Raw genomic sequence first — 15,646 nt, forward strand, 5'->3', positions numbered from 1 at the left:
GAATTTTGACCTGATTTATTCACACAAATCAATCCAACTTCATCTTAGACCCAAAATATATGTTAAAAAGATACTAGTAAATCTTTCCAGGTACTAGAGAATCTTGTATAAATGTATTTGTTCAAGTGCTTCTCTGTCAGCATCCTTTTCCATATACACATCATAGTTTAGCTGCATCTCTTCGACCCATTGGCTGAGCTGTATATCTGTCTGAAACAATGAAAGCAGATCCTTAAATTAACACAACGTTGAGAAACACAGCAGGCATTTCAAGGTTAGTACAGTATTAAGAAGGCAAGACATAATAAGATAGATGAATCATTCCAAATTATGCAGCAACGATAAATTAATTTCTGGAAATGCCATTTAACTTAAATAGGGGAGAACAAAGATAACTTATAAAAATGATCTCAGTCAATAGTCTAGATAATTTGCTAGCATGTTACAGCTGCTTCTCTATATGCATTTGTGTAAGCCTCAAGCATCCTGATCAGAGGGAAACATTCTGAGAGAAGTGCTGAGGGAGCAGCTAACTGTACCACGGAACAATCACAGGTACTTTCTTGTTTTACACCCAGGGAGTATTGTATTAAGACTACAAAGGGCTTCTCAGCTGCTCTGTAACCATTGCCTGCTCCAAGGAAAGGTCAAATGACACCACTGCTGCTCCTGGGGCTGAGGATCTATTTCACCCATTAGCATACAGGCAACTTCAATTTCTCTTAAAGCAGACTGCTGTGGCAAGCAAGCTACTTTATAAATAACCTTGTCATGTACGATCAGTGTTTTGTTTCCTAACTAAAGCCCACCCACACAATTTGTCTAGGCATCATACACATAACAACTGTAATCTACCAATGACCTATGGCAGAACAGACCCAGGGCAGGGGCTGGTCCCTCGGAAGTGGTTACTACTCAGAGAACAGCAGCACAGGGTGTTCAACATGTTTGGAAGTTGCACTGTCATCATGTTTGTTTCCAACTGCAATTTAAAGCTATGTCACTGGTCCGAGACACCTCGTGGTAATCACCTGGCTAGCTGGGAGGCCACATCTCTCCCTAATCTGTACTGCTAACAACTCACACTGGCATTTTATGAGTCATTTTCTACGCTGACAGCAAGTCAGAACACAAGAGCATCCTCAAGGATGGTCCTTCTTTAATATGTCCCTTTCTCCTACTGGCTTAACAAACCAGTTTGTCACGTTTCAAGGCAACGTGCAAATGTAGAGCTAAATAGAGAAAACACTGCAAGATTTTGCCTCTAGAAGTTTATAAATACATCTGTACTTCTCAGGTTCTACCCCTATCCCTGGAATAAGCCTGATGGAAATCGGCGTGATTATCACAAAAGTTACTCGCATCATAATACGGATTTGCTAACGTTTTGCGGGGTTTTTTTAACCTCACAGCTAAGGTATTGTTAATACATATGATAATACAATGATTTATGCAGCCTACTGATACAGGCTGGGATTTCCATTTCACAGGTGGGGACAGTGAAATTACAGGAAGGTGTGTTGGAACCTGGAAATAGAACCCAGAGTCCTACATCTTCTAATCTATTCACAAAATTACATATCCTTCCTCACAGCAATACCGGCAAGCAGCGAACCCCAACGACAGACCTGCCACTTCCATAGGAAACGTGTTGGCTAAAACCAGCTGAAGGAACTTACCTGGAGCTTTGAGAGCGATTCCTTAAGGCTTGGAACTGTCACTAATAAGGACCCTCTTTTCCTTACATTACAAGCAATAAATTCCCAAGCTCTGAAACATATTTAAAAGTACGTCACCAATTTTTAGGAAAAAACCCAACATTTGATATAAAACGAATCTAACGCTTTTACAGTTTAGTGGCCAGAGGTAGACTAAGCTTAAAGACTTGCTATACATGCTTATCAGTCACTATTAATAACAAAGCAACTGTCTTTGTATGAACAAAATAAAGCTTCATCTTAAAAACAGAGGGAATATATGGTCTTACAATGTTAGATTCTGTAACTTTTTAACTCTGATATATACATGCATCTAATTTTGTACTGTCAACACCTTCATGATGGACTAAGATTAAACATTGACATTTGGTCCCTTTAAGCTTTTGGTTTTGATGAAAACCCAGTCCCTGAGTGCACTGTCTTAATAAGCTTAACAACAAGCTGTTCTTTACATACATACTTTGCAGTCGTGACAAAATACTTCTCTTAAGACGTTAGCAATTGGAGTATTTAAATACAGCCCCCAGCCTGCCTTTTTTTTCTGATTTTGCATGTCAGATCATTTCTCACAGCACGGCAATTCAGACTAAAAATAATTTAATTTCCAGCATTCTTCAAATGTCATTTGTCTTCATGGTACTAATGCAACATTAAACCACTGCCCCCGAGTTCTCGAAGAATAAATGAATTCTCGGTCATGTGCCTGGAAACAAAACTAGCAACGTGGAACACTCACTACCCTTCACCTGTCTGTGCCTCTCTAACATTACCACCTGGGATCAAGGGCAGTAGGACAAGACTTCGCTGAAACTGCTAATGAATGTCAGGGTGTTGGCTGGGATGGCAGCCACAGGCACCCTTTCTTTTTGACTGCCCCTTCTAAAGGCACAGTAACTTTGGACAGTAAAGTTATTTATGTTTTAAACTGCTGGATGATGTTTTGCTGGATTAGCAAAAGCTCATCTGTCAGTGTCTTGTACCTGAAAAAGAACCTTAGCCATGCGCTGGCTTGCTACCACATCCTTACGAAGATATATTAGAAATATCATTAACAACCATGTTTTGCAGTGCATCTATATTAAAGCTCTGACATCTACAAGTCAGTGACCTGTCTTCTTTCCGAAGATGGAGCTTTATGCTGATATAGTAATTTCAGATCCTTTAACAGCAAGATACTAAATTTTAAGAGATCAGTACAAGGATGCAGGGCAAGGTTTGGATAAACAAAGCAGCAGTGTTTAGTGGGTTTAACAATAAACAACTGCCGTAACACCTTAGCAATTAAGTACAACAATTAAGCGCAGGCAGTTTAAAACAATTTCCTTGTGTAATTTATGTATGTGACTTCAAAAAGCACAACCTTAAGGTTCTCCATAACTCACAAGGTTACACACACATTGCCAAAGAAATAGATAACTTGTTCGGACACATAGCTTACCTGGCCTGTTCCTGTCTGTTAAGAAAATATTCAAAGACATTATTCATTACAACAACATCAGCCTTCTGAAGAAGTGAAGCCTGAGTACAGATGTCTGCGTGAACCACCTGAAGGAGAAAAATTTCACAAGGCATAAATTAATTTAATACACAAACACAGCCTTCAAGTAGCCGTGAAGCCTGTCAACCTACTACAGCGCCTGCTACCACCATTTTGAAGCAGTCACAAAAATGGGTATTTCACTGGTTTCATAGTCGATAAAACTGAAGTAAATAACCAGAAAAAGCTTCAAAAAATTCAAAAATAAAAATCAGACTTATCTCCTCTAATTAAGATATATGATTCACTATGTTAAGTGAAATAAACTACATCTGACTTTTGGTCTAGAACACTGTAAAAGCCGTAAAAGAGGAGATGATGTATATGATGGCTGTTACACTTCACTTACCTATATTTTATCCCAAATGCTCACTGATTTCCAGAAAGGAGCGAAGATGGCTAAAGCCTTTTTGAGGCTATTAAAAGGCATCTGACAGACTCAGCAGGTTAATAAAGGATTATAGCTAGAAAAGACACTACAGATCCAGGTCTGACAGCTGAATTCTCACAACCTATATTGGCACTAGGAATGCTGGAAAGGCGGGATGCTCAGTGGCACTGGAGGACAGCAAGTGCTTCACCTTACTAAACAACTGCCTCTAGTCAGCACAGCAGCTGGTCTGATTTTATTTACCTTCACCTACCAAAAAGGATATTAGCACGTTATGTCATTTTCAAACAGGTGAGATCATAGTGACAGGAGAATATGGATGCTCATTAACACTCTGACAAGATGTATTTGATTTCCTCTTAAACACAGAAGTACATCACATCCCAAATCTGAGGAGAAACATGAATCTTTTGAAGGGATAAGGGAGAGAAAGCCAATGTGAACACTACTTGCATTCCACAAATTTTTTGAAAGTGCAACCCTATATGTCAAAATGGACGGAAAATCTGAACAACTTCTTTTCCTTCCTGTGTGACCTATTACTAGGTTGTGCTGGGAATATACTAACCTGATGGATTCAGTATTTCACGTTTTGTCAAATACTTCCAATATTGGACAGATGTAGAAAGGAATTCTTAATTCTGACAGGAAAGCTGAATGTTAGCACAAAAGGTTAAAAACACTTACGTGTTGAAAAACCTTTTGCCCACTTAACAATACATCAATACTTTTTGGGAGGGTAAATTATGTATTCCTCCTCGTAACGCACACACAAAGCGTGCAGCTCTGATTGACACTGGGAACAGATACTACCACCCCTGCAACTTCTAAGGGTTCAAGTGTGGAGAAGATGATAAACTGCCCCAGTTTATGACTGCTTCATGCTATCAGAATGCATTACAGCAATTGCAATTATAGCCAAATATTTCAAGATCAGCAGTAACAGAAAGAAAACCCTAACAAAAAATTAGGCATCACAGCATTTCATCTTTGAAAGCTATACGCCGTGGGTTCTCTGCAAGCGCTCCAAACCGGTAAAACAAACAGCTCTGTCTCCTTAAACACATTACCATGCCAAGCTGTTCACCACTGCCTGTAATGAGTGGAAAGGAAGCAACTGTGCTCTTGTGCCTTACCCAGAACCGGCAGGTCGGTGTCTGAAGGCTCCATCTCAGTGAGAAATAGGCACAGTTCAGTCGTCAGAATGACTGATCAAATTTCTGCTCTCACCTCTACTCTGTGGACATCTGAACTATTTATCCGCTAGTTCATGAAAGTTAAGAGCTTTTCAGGACAATTAAGACTGGTGATAATTTATCTTATAACAGTGCACTGTGTAGCAGCACAGGAGCTGATTAAGAAGCTCAAGCATCCAGGCAGCAGAGAAAGGATACGGACCACTCCAGCCACCATCAGCAGTTCTACATACAGCAGGTCCTGCTTGTCAACTCCTGTCCTCTACATAAAGCCACTGCTAACTGTTCATTAAAATGAAAGACCATGAACTGGGGTGGTAAGGTATTATGGACACAGGCAACAGCCTCCTGCAGTGGGGAAGGATGGACAGCTAGGGGCAAAACACGCCTCAGCTAGAGCTGCCAGGACTCGTGTATCAGAACCCAGATTTACCCAGACTGTCAGTGGGATATGGATCACTGTTTCTGAGGCTAAGGGACATTTTACTTCAATCTCTTACCTTCAGTGGGCACAAATAACAAAACCACAGGACTTCTGTACAAAAAACCTGAGCAGTAGTCCTTTAACCCAAACACAAGTGGTGGACTGTTTCACCAGTGGACTTCTTGCAGCACAAGAAGTCATGATTAGCAGTAAATTTTCTTAATCCCCTACTAATGGCACTCCTAGTATTTTAAGCCTCAGTTCAGAAAGATGCTTAAACTACTGGGAAACTTTCAACACGTGTTGATGTTTCCTTAACTTGAATAATATTTAAACCTCAACGTAACATTAGTCTGTATTTACAGAGTGAGTAGGTGAGCGTGCCGAATAAAGTGACCGAAGCATCCCATCCTCCCCAAACACATCCTCATTCCTGTTGGGGAATGTGGGACCACAGAAGCACGTGTGGCTGCACCATGGCCCAGCCCCAGGTGCTGCTGCAGGTAAAACACTTTTTTGCTGGGTTCTTTTTCGGCTGGACCATTCCCCTGACCCGTTTGGCTGTGTGCTGGCACAACAGAGGAGGCAGCGATCGATTTTAAAACTGCTCTGTTGCTCAATGGAATACACACCAAGCCTTTCATGGTTACAGGCAATTTCTGAATTAAGGTCTCAAGTTTCCTAAGATCTGTTGAACTGTTTACTTTCCTCCTCCCAGCATTTAAGTGCTCAAATGGTAAAAGATGCTAAGCAACTTTCTATGTACTTTAACAAATCAAATGCTGACCAAAGAAACACAAGGTTCATGCAGAGATACAGCCACTAAAGATATCATTCCATCCTGCTGCCCTTTGTGAACACGATCTAATAAAAATCCAAAATATTCTGAAAAAAAATTTGTTATTTAAGAAGGGTCTCTTAACAGTTTTGCAAATTTGTGTCATAAATTATTATCACCAACTGGATTCTGACTATTTTTCAAGCTGGTATGTATTTCTTGAGAGGATTCATTTGGGGGTGAAATAAAAATCTAAGAGTGAAATGTTCAAAGCAGTGTGATAACAGGAGTCACATGACTAAATTAGCATCTAATGAGACTCAAATAGCTGAGTCCTCAGGCACTGCTTTGAAAATGTATTATCTTCTTATCTTTATGCTCTGAAATGAATACTTCAGCAGAATTACAAGGTGTGAAGGAAAAACAAAAAGGCTTATAAAAAGGAATATACAAGGCTGGAAAGCATGCATATAGACCTCCAGCTCCACTGAATTAAATTGACAGAGTTCCTAACTGCACTTTCAGTCTCATCACAGTAAGGTGTTACAAACACAAAACATATGCAAAACCCAGAGGTTACAGATAATCTGGCAGCAACTGGCATTGAACTGGGAAACCCGATGATATTGCTTATCCTGTGTTAAAATATTTTATGTTTGTAATTTCTTTCCAGTTTTGAATTGTTTACTTTACTTTCCAAGAAATAACTACACCCAGCAGTTTGTGCGACTCCAGTCAAGAGCACACGCATACGACATAGGATTAAAGCCAGTATGCTACCCAGCATATTCTATTTACCAACTTTTGCTGGTAACAAAATAACTGGTATTCCCCAGAAAGGCACAAAACCATGTATTTTTTCTCATTAAAATAGTTATTTCCATAATGGAACTGGGGAAACAGTTCCCATAATGATATCACATTGTTTGAAACCCATTTTGTTTGTGGAAGGTACATAGGCGCTGACATTCCAAGAAAGGAAACACCAACAGCCCTAAGTCCTTTAGGTGTTCTTAGCCACCAATCTGCACATCCTACAAACATCTTTGTGCTAATGTTAATGAAACACAGGCATTTAGTTTTGTTATTCGTGACAGAAACTCTTTATACACTCAATGTCACACAAGTTAGTGGCAATAACATCATTGATCTCACTGGGAGAAACAGGTAAGAAGTACCCATTTTGCATGAGCCAGTACGTAAGTCCATTCAGGGAAGAGGCTAAGTGACTCAACACATTATCATATTTTGATAAATTCCCTCTTCCTCTCTGCCGTAAGATTTTTTTTTTTCTTAATGCAAAACCTTTGTTTAAGCCCAGAAGAAGCAAAGGCAGAAACTTCTCACAACACTGTTTTACCAGCCACTCAGGACACCTAGTACACAGTGGTTAAAAATACATACACTAAACCATATATTTAGTTACCTTTATTCTGTCAATGAACTGGTATTTTGTAACCATCATTTCTTGCAACTGACAAAACTCTGCATTCATTTCTACTCCATACAGTTGGGATGCTGAGCTATAAAGATAACCCTACATTAGGAAAAGGAAATTTAGTAACTGTGATGCCTTCAAAACAAGTTCAGAAATTTAAATTTAAATGGAAAAAAAAACCCCACAGGTTAAGATTAAGAAAGCATTTTAAAACAGCAAGTTGAGTAATGTCTTTCAGTGGATGTGATGCTGTTCAGAGCTGAAGCCCTGATCTGGCAATTCCCACTTATGTCTCAAAAATTTTAATAAAGGATCCAAAATGGCATATCAAAATAACAAACAGAATAGTAAAGCACCGACTTCACTTCCATTGCAAAATAGTTGAAAGTGGTCTAAGAAGGAAAAAAGCAGTATAAACCAAGTTACAAAAATAGTGTGAAAGGAAAGACTGCACATTTTTGTTTCTTGGGAAAATGGAAGAAGAAAATAGCAAGGGGGCAGAAAGAGACATACACATAGTCAAAGTGAAAATGGAGGACAATGTGCCAGCAACGTAACGGGGTATTTTCATACAGCGTCTTTGCCAGCACCTGTAAGTATTGTATTACTGCCGTTTTCAGATGCTTCATCCAGGTACATACGAAAAAGGATAAATTATCTCTTAATAATAAGCCCAAAATAATGGTTTCAGTTTCAGACTGAGATTTTGGAAAGCTGTTGGGAGACGGTAGGAAAAAAAAAGAAGCACAAGTAGCTGAGCCCACAGGGCCCTAACGAAGACACTGCTTTAAGCGCCACTGTCTCCACTGCACACCACAATTACACTTTGCCAACAATGGCAAAGGCAAACAAACAATGCTAAAGATAGAGTATCTAAGATACCTGTGTACTACAATCTAACTATTAATGTTTCCTGAAACCATTCAACTGAGAGAGCAGAGAAGCAACCTGTGAAGGTGAAGCCACCCCTCCTCCAATAAAAGCCAGGCACATGGTTACAAAGGAAAACTCTCATTTTAAAACGTTTCCCCTGCTTTATTTGAGACTATCTTCTACCGTACCAATACAAGCTTTTAAGTACTTCAAATTCAGGCTAGGAAAATTGTTACCATTTAAGGACCCAATGCTGCAAATATTTACAAATGGGAGTAACTTTCCTCATTTGAGTAGCCACAAAATAAGATTATTCAGATGAGTAAAATTACATGCTTGAGTGTTTCCAAGATTGAGCCCTAAACAGCCATTGACTTTTGCAAGAAAGTTGTAATGTGTGTTTTGCATTGCTGTAGGCCATATGTTGCACCAGCCATGCCAAAAGCAATCAAAATTGCACTCAAGTTTCTCGATGGAAGTATTTTATGTGCATTTTAAAACGCAGAGCAGGACAATATGTTTTTGGAGACAAATTCATATCAAAGTCTTCCTTTGTATAATTTAACAGTTTGTCAGCTTCACAAAGGAATTTAACATAACTAAACTATATATAGACATGGTCAAGACATAGAGGACAAACTTACTTACGAAGGAGAGGCAGAGCAGGAACTAGCAAAAGAGCAGCACGTGTGACAGCAATATGCTGCTCTGTTGGACAACAGACTTTCCCTCTCCGTAAGCAAGAACATTTGTATTCCCTCTTGCGAGGAACAGAACCCGAACTGAACCTGCTAGTAAACAGCACCTTACACTGCTCAGGGAGGCAGATCAGAGTGACCCGTCCAAGATGGAGTAACGAGAGCAGGTAGTCAGAGAGGAGGGAAAATGTTTGTCACAGTAATAAAATATGAATTCCTGTGCTGGAAGTTACCGCAAATAGCACTGCACCAAGCCTGGAGCCAACGTCAACCACTACCTTTCCTGTCAGGTCAGGCAGTACATGTTGATAAAGAAACTTCAGTTCCATGAGGGAAAAGGAATGCGAAATAAACTCTGGGAAATAAGAACAGAACAAAGGTGTTGGGTGGGCAGTACTAACTACTGTGTTATTAACCAACGACATACTAACCTGAAGAGTTATCATCACTGAAAACCCGCACGGTTTCCTGCCTGAACTACTGCTGGGGCCCCTGGAAAACCAGGGTTTGCAGATCGGAGGTGGTCTGCCAAGCGGTTTGTCCTGCGCCTGGGGATTCCTTCCCTTACGTGGAGAACTTTGAAATCCTTCATGAAACTGAATTACCTTTTTCTGCACAGTGACATACATTGCAAAATACAAAACAAAGTAACTTGGAAATGCTTAAGTGAAAAAGGGAGCACGGTACCTAAGGCTCAACACAATACATGCAAACCTTTTTATGGGCAGACACGTTAATAGCTTGAATTTCAACTCCAAGGTTTTAAGGAACGGGATGTTCTCCATATAAACCATTCCTCCTTCAATGCCCGTGCTACACTGGTAATAGCACTGATCTGTACCACACAACACAAAAGCTTTAAGACAGATGGTGCTTTCTACTGCTTTTCAGCGTGCGAGAGGAGACTGAGGCTACCGCGTGGACTTCTACAGTATCGTCTTCCTCAGGCATCTTCCTTTTCAGTGGTACATAGCCCTGCCTCTTCCCTGCCCAGTTTTTGTGGGCAACTAACGTCACTCACGCACTGCAAATTAATTCAACTTACGTGTGCAGAAGTCTCCTTCCATTGGTTATGGGAGATAATTCTGACCTGTGTACTGCACCAGTCTGGACAAAGCCCTCCATCAGCGGGATGTCGTGTTGTCCAGATGAGTCACTGCACAAACCAGTTTAGTTAAACTGAATTTGTTTCTCGTGTTCCCAAAAGAGCACTTACCTAAAGATGCAGTCTTGTATGAGCCACACTCGGTGCAGTAGCTCCTACTCATTTTCCCCTCCTCACACAATGAATCAACAAAATCATCATCATAAAGGAATGCATCGACATGAATCATGGGCAGTGGATGCTGGTGTATCTGAGAAGAGGAACAAAATCTAAGGAAGGCGTAACTAAGTTTCTTAATTTCACTTACGCTGGTACACAGTTAATTGTCCCTCCACCCCACCTTTCCCCAAATCCCTAAGATTCAAGTTTTTCCCTACTCAAAAGTTACAAATCAAACTTAAACCATAGAAACCCTGCATGTAAACTGGATCACCCAATTCCACTGAAATAACCACTAAGTGGAAGTCGACAAAGGAACGCAAGCTGGTTTCGGTAGCTGAGCAGGAGACCCGCCATCGATTCTGTCTCCTTAGTGCCTGCTGGCTATAGAGGAGGTACAGGGCAAAGGAAGCTTTCTGTTTTCTACTTTAATGAGGAGACTATAACTTAAATTTAGGAGTAAGGGCAATTTTGCTTCTCAGCTTCAACTATCTGAATATTTTCATCTTCGTGCCTTATGCCTCAATCTAGAAACACCTCTGATTAACATGGGTGTTATTTTCAACCAATAGCACACCAGTTGGGATGCTTGCCTTCTCGCCGTTTCAAGGGGTATAATCTTCATCCTCCTACTCCTCTCTCCTCCTTCTCCCAGGCTTGCTGCATGTGGCCAATCCACTTTTCCTGTGTAAGAGCCACACACCACTTTTCTGGGAAATACATTAACTTTTCACGTATACTGACAGCTCAAGTAGAAAAGGTGCTCTCCCCTCCCACAGGACTCACAGCCCACCTCATTCTGAGCCATCAGAATCTGAGAAGAGCTGGAAATCATTTCTGGGCTGCCCACATTATGGCAACAGCGAAACACTGGCCCCGTGTTTCTGTTTTCTTTAAGGGGGCTGGGAGTTTGTTATGGAGCTAGCATTAAAGAATCACTGTGACAGGTGCCATACCACACAGAATGAAAGCTATGCCAAATAACTTATGATCAAAATATTAGGAACTATGAAGCAACTTTCCTGGGGTCACACAATCCTGCAGCAACAGACCTGAGAATGAAACTAAGATTTCCCATACCTATACCTCACTCCAGTGCGTGTTCTTTATTATGAGCTACTACTAAAACTGAAATCAGCTTTGTTCCCAAATAAATGTTGTGGTTCAGCAAAAAAAAAAAAAAAAAAAAAAAAAAAAAAAGACTGTAACAATTAGCTTACTTTCTGAACAGCTTGATGTTCTGAATTAAACATTGCCTCGATGGGTAGGTGATTCCGCAAATCTTCAGCGATATTTTTGAGCACAACATCACTGTTACTCACCACAAGCTCATCAAAGTCATCTATAAATCAAGACAAACAAGAACCCCTGAACAATCATATGCAGATCATGTGGACTAAGTGATGACCAGTACAATATACAGTTGCAAGACATAAACAATACCAGATGGATAAGGTTTTTATTTGAAATGCATTTTTCAGCCTTTGTTAACTTTTCCAGCCAATGACAGATTTGGATTGTAATAACTTTGCCACTTAAAATAAACGTAGCGCTTTTTTGAAATCTCAAATTATTTTCATATTTATAAACTTATAACTCACATATGATGGTCTGGGCTGCCACCAAAGTGATACTGTTTCAGTTTAAGATATAAAAACATCAAAGATGTTTTTGAACTATTGGAGAAATTACAAAACTCATAGTTGCCTGAATGCAGGCTTTTTTTTATATACAAGTCTCTTTTTATACATACCATCTTTCTAATAAAGTGCTTACAAAAAATCAGGGATAATGCACAGTTCAACAGTTCAACTTACAATAAATTTCACATGACTTAAACCATCAAAATATTTCAAATGTGGAAGAAAATAGGAATGGATGTAAACCAGTACGTTTTTGCAAAGCCACATTGTAAATTCTTGCTATTTCCCCAGAATATCCCTGCATTACCTTAACACTTTTTTTTTTTTTTTTTAAGACATCTAGAAAAAAGATTGAGAGGAAACCTTGGGAAGTCACCAATCCTTTCTTCTTCCAAGGCTGAATCAGTAGTGTCGTTACTTCTCCCAATGACTCTTTTAAAAAAGATTGCTAATGCTGGAGACTCTACAACCACCCTTAGCAATCCATTCCAGTGCTTGACCACACTTACTGTTAGAAAGGAATACTTTTCTTAATAACTCATCTAGATTTCCTCTGCCACAATTTAAACTCAGTACTCTGTCCCACTCACAACGGAAATAGAAGTTTGTTCCTCTCCCGTATATAGCAGCTTTTTATTTCTCTGAAGACTTACCATGTGCCCCATAAGTCTTCTTTTCTAGAAAAAACAAGATCCACTTATTCAGCCCTTTCCTGCATTTTTTTCTAGGAGTCTGATCATTCTCATCACTCCTTTTTGGATATTCTGGACTGTCTCATCCTTTATGACCTACAGTATTGAGAACTAGACCCATTACTCCAGCTAAAGGTTTATTTGCACTAACCAGAATTTTCACATCTTGCAGCCAACGCCCTGCTTACACAGCCCAGTCTCACGCTAAGAGGATGACATTCCTAACTGACATTCAGCATGAGATCTGCCGTACGTCTCTACCCTGTTCTTTTTCTACGGCGCTTTCCTCAAAAGAAGGACTAGATGCAATTCCTTCTTGTCTGGAGATCTTACTGCTCTGAGGACACCGATCTAGTTCTAAACAAAGGCACATCTCCGGTCAAAACTACCTACCTGTAAAAGAAACGCAGAACAAAAAGCAACCACAAACCTAATCCTGAAAAATATACCAAACCCGTCTGCTGATTCTCATCTAAAAATCGACATATTTGTCCTCTCTTCCTCACTCTTCCTGGTTTATTTCTTGTTCTGTTTAGACCACCACCATGTTGGGCAAGGAGCGTGGTTTTAACATCTGTGTGTATCACTCATCAAAAGAGGATCTGTCAGCTTTTAGAGGTGTTTAGAAAAGGTAATGTTTATTAACATTGCTGTCCCAGGTGGGAACATCAGTCTACACAAGCTCCATGGCAAGCAGGTTCAAAATAAATCTATAAAATACGCTGCCAGTTTCTCTATGCTAATACATTTAATCTTTTCTAAGAACACAGGCAATGCTAGAAAGAGCAAGACATTTTAAGGCTAGTACAAGATACAGAGACCAGCTAAACTTCTAACTACAAAATGCTTCTGAAACACTTTTTGCTTAAGCACTGTAGTGAGAACCGTACCATTGAAGAAGCCCTCCTTCATTAGCGCAAGACACGCTCTTCTTAAAGAGTGTAAATGCAAATGGTTCTTTCAACATGTCCCAACACTGACTCCAGAATCCCCCGTAGTAAGCAGCAGAAACTTTGCATCATCTGGATTCCCTCAACATATATTTATTATTTATTAAATGTATTGCAGGAATGCTCTAAGGCCCTAACGTGCAGAATACTGTTGGTAGTTACTATATGACAGCAAGACAACTTGCTGTTCCAAAGAGCTCACAGATAAGTTCTCCAGAACCTCAGCTCCTAAAGATATGCAAACTTTGCATCGAGGAACACAGGAGGACAGAGGCAGCAGCTGCAATGGCAGCAGCATGAACACCACAACAGGTGCAATGCAGCAGCTCCAGCTTGTCAGCATTTTAATTTGAAACCTCTAATGAGCACCCATCTCCTGTTAACCTCATGGTCCATGCAACAGCTTGCAGATTTATTATGAACATCCCAGAAGCAGCGGGTGATTTTTCTTATCAGCTCAGGGAAGATTTCTATGGATGTGACACGACAGAAGTGAACCCAGAGACTATGGAAAGGGAAAGCGGACAGATTTAGCCGTTGCTTAACTGGGACGGTCAGCACCACAACAGGCCCTCAGAGTGCAAGGGAGCCAGAGTTTGCTGAGGTGGATAACATCTGAGGAAGCAAGAAGGAGTAAAATCATGCTACAGACAGAATGAGAGAGTAGAAAGCTGATATTAGCAGCTGTACAGACCAGTGCCTGTGGGCAATAAGCCCCTACATCTGGCACATGCTTTAAAACAATACTATTACTATGCAAGAGAGCTCATCCAGCTGTTATACTGCCTGTTAAGAGTATCAAATTCATATACAGCGTTTAATGAAATGCAGGAAGTGTTCACAGACCACCAGGCCGGACACACCACACGGCAAATGCAGAGCCTGAGCTCCCTTTCTCGTGGAGCTGGTAGGTCAACAGGATCTGCTCCATCACAGCCTGGGACCTGCTGTGGGCCACATGAGCGGTGGACGGCTCGGTCCTCTCTGCCAGTGTCCCAGCTCCACAGCGGAGAAACAGGTACTTTCAGAGGGAGCCAGGCAGCATGCCCATCTTCCCCAAACCCAGCATACCCCTCCCCTGCCTTGACTTCCATTTGTACGATACTTGTCACAAGACGGACCATCTTACATGGGGCCCTCTGAATTCTTGCAAAATTAAGTATGACATGCAAGAGTTCTTGTGGGTGCCCTGTACGAAACAGGTCCTAAGAAACAATCTTACAACACACATGCAGCTCAAAGGAAAAACTACTGAAACCCTGATACCGAAAAATATTTGACAAATGGAAATGCTCTTTCCCAACTATCAGTTTATAAAGCATAAGCATGCAGGAACAAAAAAAAAAAAAAAAAAAAGAGAAGGAGGTTTGAGCACACTCCCAAGGTGACAAAATGGCAGCTTCAGCAGAAGCTGTGCATGCAGCAGCGCTTCGTGCTTGCCTGTACAGTCTGTGACTGAACTCAGACCTGGAGAGTCGCCTCTTTCCTGTCAAAGCAAGAAACAGCAACAGCTACCACAATAACTCATTTACTTTTGCAGTATGCAAATATTTATAGATTGCCATCAAGTACAGAACACAGGTGCCAAATATGAAAATATGCATTTCTGCCTCTGCTGGTGCAGTTTTATCAACTCCACCCTTGTGTTTTAACAAATTGTTTGCTCTTGAGAATCTCAGTATCACCTTACAAGGGATCTTCAAAGAAGAAACAAAAATAGAAAACTATTTTTGGTGTCATTTAGTGCCTGTTACATATATGAAATGGAGAGCGTGCAAGCCAACCCCTGCGTTCATTGAAAGTTCAGGAAAGAACTGTACAGTTCATGAAATACTGCAAGGTGAATCACAACCATTTGTTTATGGAGGAAGTCTGAGTGCACAGTGTTTGTATTTTACTTCAAAAACCGGTTTGACTGGATCTACTCAACAGGCATTTACAAAATTTAATTAACACATTGCAAAAAGCCTAATTAACACCCTGGTGCTGCTCAGCCTTTCTATGGCAAATATAAGAAAACATCACAAAGCCTCACACTGGATAG

At 40.4% G+C, this 15,646-nt stretch overlaps 1 protein-coding gene across 1 annotated transcript in view; it reads right to left on the minus strand.

The window, feature by feature from the left end:
* LOC121091133 (poly(U)-specific endoribonuclease homolog) overlaps nt 1-15,646 on the minus strand; it is a 24,318-nt gene continuing 8,672 nt past the window's right edge. The window contains exons 3-9 of the mRNA XM_040600414.1: nt 11,538-11,659; nt 10,270-10,408; nt 9,287-9,408; nt 7,471-7,581; nt 3,157-3,263; nt 1,680-1,770; nt 1-210 (exon numbers count right to left, since the gene is read on the minus strand). Coding sequence (XP_040456348.1) covers nt 94-210; nt 1,680-1,770; nt 3,157-3,263; nt 7,471-7,581; nt 9,287-9,408; nt 10,270-10,408; nt 11,538-11,659 — 809 coding nt within the window. The 3' untranslated portion in view covers nt 1-93. The remainder of the gene's footprint in view (nt 211-1,679; nt 1,771-3,156; nt 3,264-7,470; nt 7,582-9,286; nt 9,409-10,269; nt 10,409-11,537; nt 11,660-15,646) is intronic.

This window comes from Falco naumanni, chromosome 7 (genome assembly GCF_017639655.2).
Source record: "Falco naumanni isolate bFalNau1 chromosome 7, bFalNau1.pat, whole genome shotgun sequence".
In the NCBI taxonomy this organism is placed as follows: Eukaryota; Metazoa; Chordata; class Aves; order Falconiformes; family Falconidae; genus Falco; species Falco naumanni.